Source organism: Peromyscus eremicus, chromosome 8b (genome assembly GCF_949786415.1).
Source record: "Peromyscus eremicus chromosome 8b, PerEre_H2_v1, whole genome shotgun sequence".
Lineage (NCBI taxonomy): Eukaryota > Metazoa > Chordata > Mammalia > Rodentia > Cricetidae > Peromyscus > Peromyscus eremicus.
The window spans coordinates 18190690-18193303 of record NC_081424.1 but is presented as its reverse complement, the minus strand read 5'-3'; the positions used below and the strand labels follow the sequence as shown (position 1 = coordinate 18193303).

General features: G+C 43.0%; 1 protein-coding gene across 1 annotated transcript; it reads left to right on the top strand.

Annotated features, from left to right (window-relative positions):
- The first annotated feature begins 1412 nt into the window (after nucleotides 1–1412).
- LOC131918804 (small ubiquitin-related modifier 1-like) lies at nucleotides 1413–2008 on the top strand. The gene has a single exon (XM_059272983.1). The coding sequence runs from the start codon at nucleotides 1505–1507 to the stop codon at nucleotides 1808–1810; it is 306 nt and encodes a 101-aa protein (XP_059128966.1). The 5' UTR covers nucleotides 1413–1504; the 3' UTR covers nucleotides 1811–2008.
- Nucleotides 2009–2614: the final 606 nt, after the last annotated feature.

The following is a 2614-nucleotide window of genomic DNA, read 5'->3' as shown; positions in this document are numbered from 1 at the left end:
GGATGGTGCCACTCACAGAGGACTGTGCCCACCTTTATCACTCAAGACAAACTCTCACGGGCACACCCACAGAACAACCTGGTAATTACCTGAGTGAGACTCCATTTTCAGCGGATTCTAGGCTGTTTCAAGTTGACAGTAAATGTATACTAGGACGGTTGACATTGACCTATAGCACACACATACACACACACACACACACACACACACACACACACACACACGCACGCACACCAATTGGCCAGGGCTGATTGGTACTCACCTATAATCCTAGCATTCGGAAGTTTTCTGCTTCCTTCTCTCCTTTAAAGGAGGATTGTGAGTTCAAGGCCAGCCTGACCTAGGTAGTGAGACTCTTTTGAAGGGGTATATGTGGTGGGGAGATACAGTGGTTGGGAATTGATTGTTATAACATACTCAAATGAAAAGACTATACAGCTCCCAACAATTTTCTGTCAAAATCAACTATACAATACAGAAAGGTTCACAAGCAGTAAGTATATACCAGTATGTACAGAGATGAGTTAAATCATGTATCCACACGGACATTTGTATATGTATAAAATTATACATGTAGGCTTTATTTATGAGTGATTGTATGTGGGACTTCCTTTCTTTTTTAATTCCTAAGCATCTTTACTATTGTTATTAGGAAAAACATTCTCCATCTTTGCTGAGAACATATTAATTACTGCCTAACTGATCTCTCTAAAGAGGCAAACATTGCTAGTGGGATTTCATTTCTCTTTAACTCTTAATAGCACTAATTCTGTTTCATTCACTGCTATATTGTCCAACCAATGCATATAGATGAAATCTTAATTTTAAAATTGAGGAAGCTCTCCTCTTTCAAAGGTAACTTTTTAAAACAATTTTTATTTGAAAGTTTTTTTTTTCCATTTTACGTACCAACCACAGTTCCCCCTCCATCCTCTCCTTTCCCTAATCCCTCTTCAACTCCCCCATCCACTCCTCAGAGAGGGTAAGGCCTCCCATGGGGAGTCAACCAACTCTGGCATATCAAGTTGAGGCAGGACCAAGCCCCTCTCCACTATATCGAGGCTGAGCAAGGTATCCCTCCATAGAGAATGACTCCAAAAAGCCAGTTCATGCACTAGGGATAAATCCAGGTCCCACTGCCAGGGACCCCTCATCAGTCCGGTAGGATTTGCTGAAGGAGGTGGAGGCAGGAGGATCACAAGTTTGAGGCCAGCCTGCGCTACACATTTTAAAGCTTGTTTTTTAAAAATTTTAAATTAAAATCATATGAAATAGTGTGCTCGCTGTCTCTTCCTTGTGGATTGAAATGGGGGACGGCTCCAGCCTGCCTATCTGCTACCACCACCCCTCCCCCACAATGGTTATGCATGCTAACCTTCTGGAACCCGGAAGTGACACAAGATGTACAGGAAGTCCTCCAGCCACGGCGACCTGGGCTGTTGTGAAGAGTCGGATTCGCAGGCGGTTGCTACGGAGACTCCTTTGGGGGAAACCACCCGGCTCCATGTCTCACCAGGAGGCAAAACCTTCAAGTGTGGTCTTAGAGGATAAGAAGGAAGGGAAGGTTATCGAAGTCAAAGTCATCGCACAAGACGGAAACGAGATCCACTTCAAGATGAAAATGACCACGCAACTCAGGAAACTCAAGGAATCCTACTGTCAAAGGCAGGGCGTCCCATCGAACTCGCTGAAGTTTCTCTTCGAAGGCCAGAGGATCGCCGATAACCACACTCCTGAAGAGCTGGGGCTGGAGGAGGAAGACATGATTGAAGTCTACCAGGAACAAACGGGAGGTCATTCCACGGTTTAGATGTTCTTTGTAAATTTCCTTTTCCCTCAATGCCCGTTTTATTATTATTATTATTATTTTTAAATAGTTCTTTTGTAATGTGGTATTCGGAGTGAACATTGAAGACTGTCACACCATCTCTTTAGAACATCTGGCGATCTGAATTCTAGTGATCGGTATTCATTATTGGTTGTTTTTATGTTGCTGATTTTGGTGACCAGACCTTCCTATTGCCCTCTTCTAAACTGCGTATATGCACCACGCACGAGGCTACCCTTCTGAGGGCCAGTTTGAGCTTTCCTATGCTTTCCAACCAGCCAGCAATTCCAGCATGTGGCTGCTTCACAGCTGGCCTGTGATTTTCAGGGGATAGATGGATGTTTTCAGAGACCTGAACTGTGGAAAACGACCTCTCTTCGGGTTGAAGCTGCTTCTAAAATCTGAGGATCGGACCAAGAACAGAATACCAGGTTTGGAGTCAAGATGACATGGAGTCAAGATGATACGGTCAGAGTAACAACTAACTGTAAAGGCAGCTTCGCTGAAGAGAAAGCATCTCGAAGATTGAGCCCGTCTTGTCAGGGGAGCCCAGATATGCTCTAATTTTCATCAGCAGTTAATAAAAAAAGTTATTCATGCAAAACATAGTATGGAATATTTTAACTTATTGAAAAGGATGTCTACTATCACATCAAACATCAGGGCATTTAAGGTCAAACTTTAACAAATATAGTCTGTCAAATTTGTTTCACTTTTTTAGAACCAAGGTGTTTCAGATACAAAATTAAGCTCATGACCTGATCTCATTCTTCTCCTCTCTTTTCT

Excerpts from the sequence above, each read along its gene's own strand:
- LOC131918804 (XM_059272983.1), top strand. The coding sequence starts at position 1,505 with ATGTCTCACCAGGAGGCAAAACCTTCAAGTGTGGTCTTAGAGGATAAG.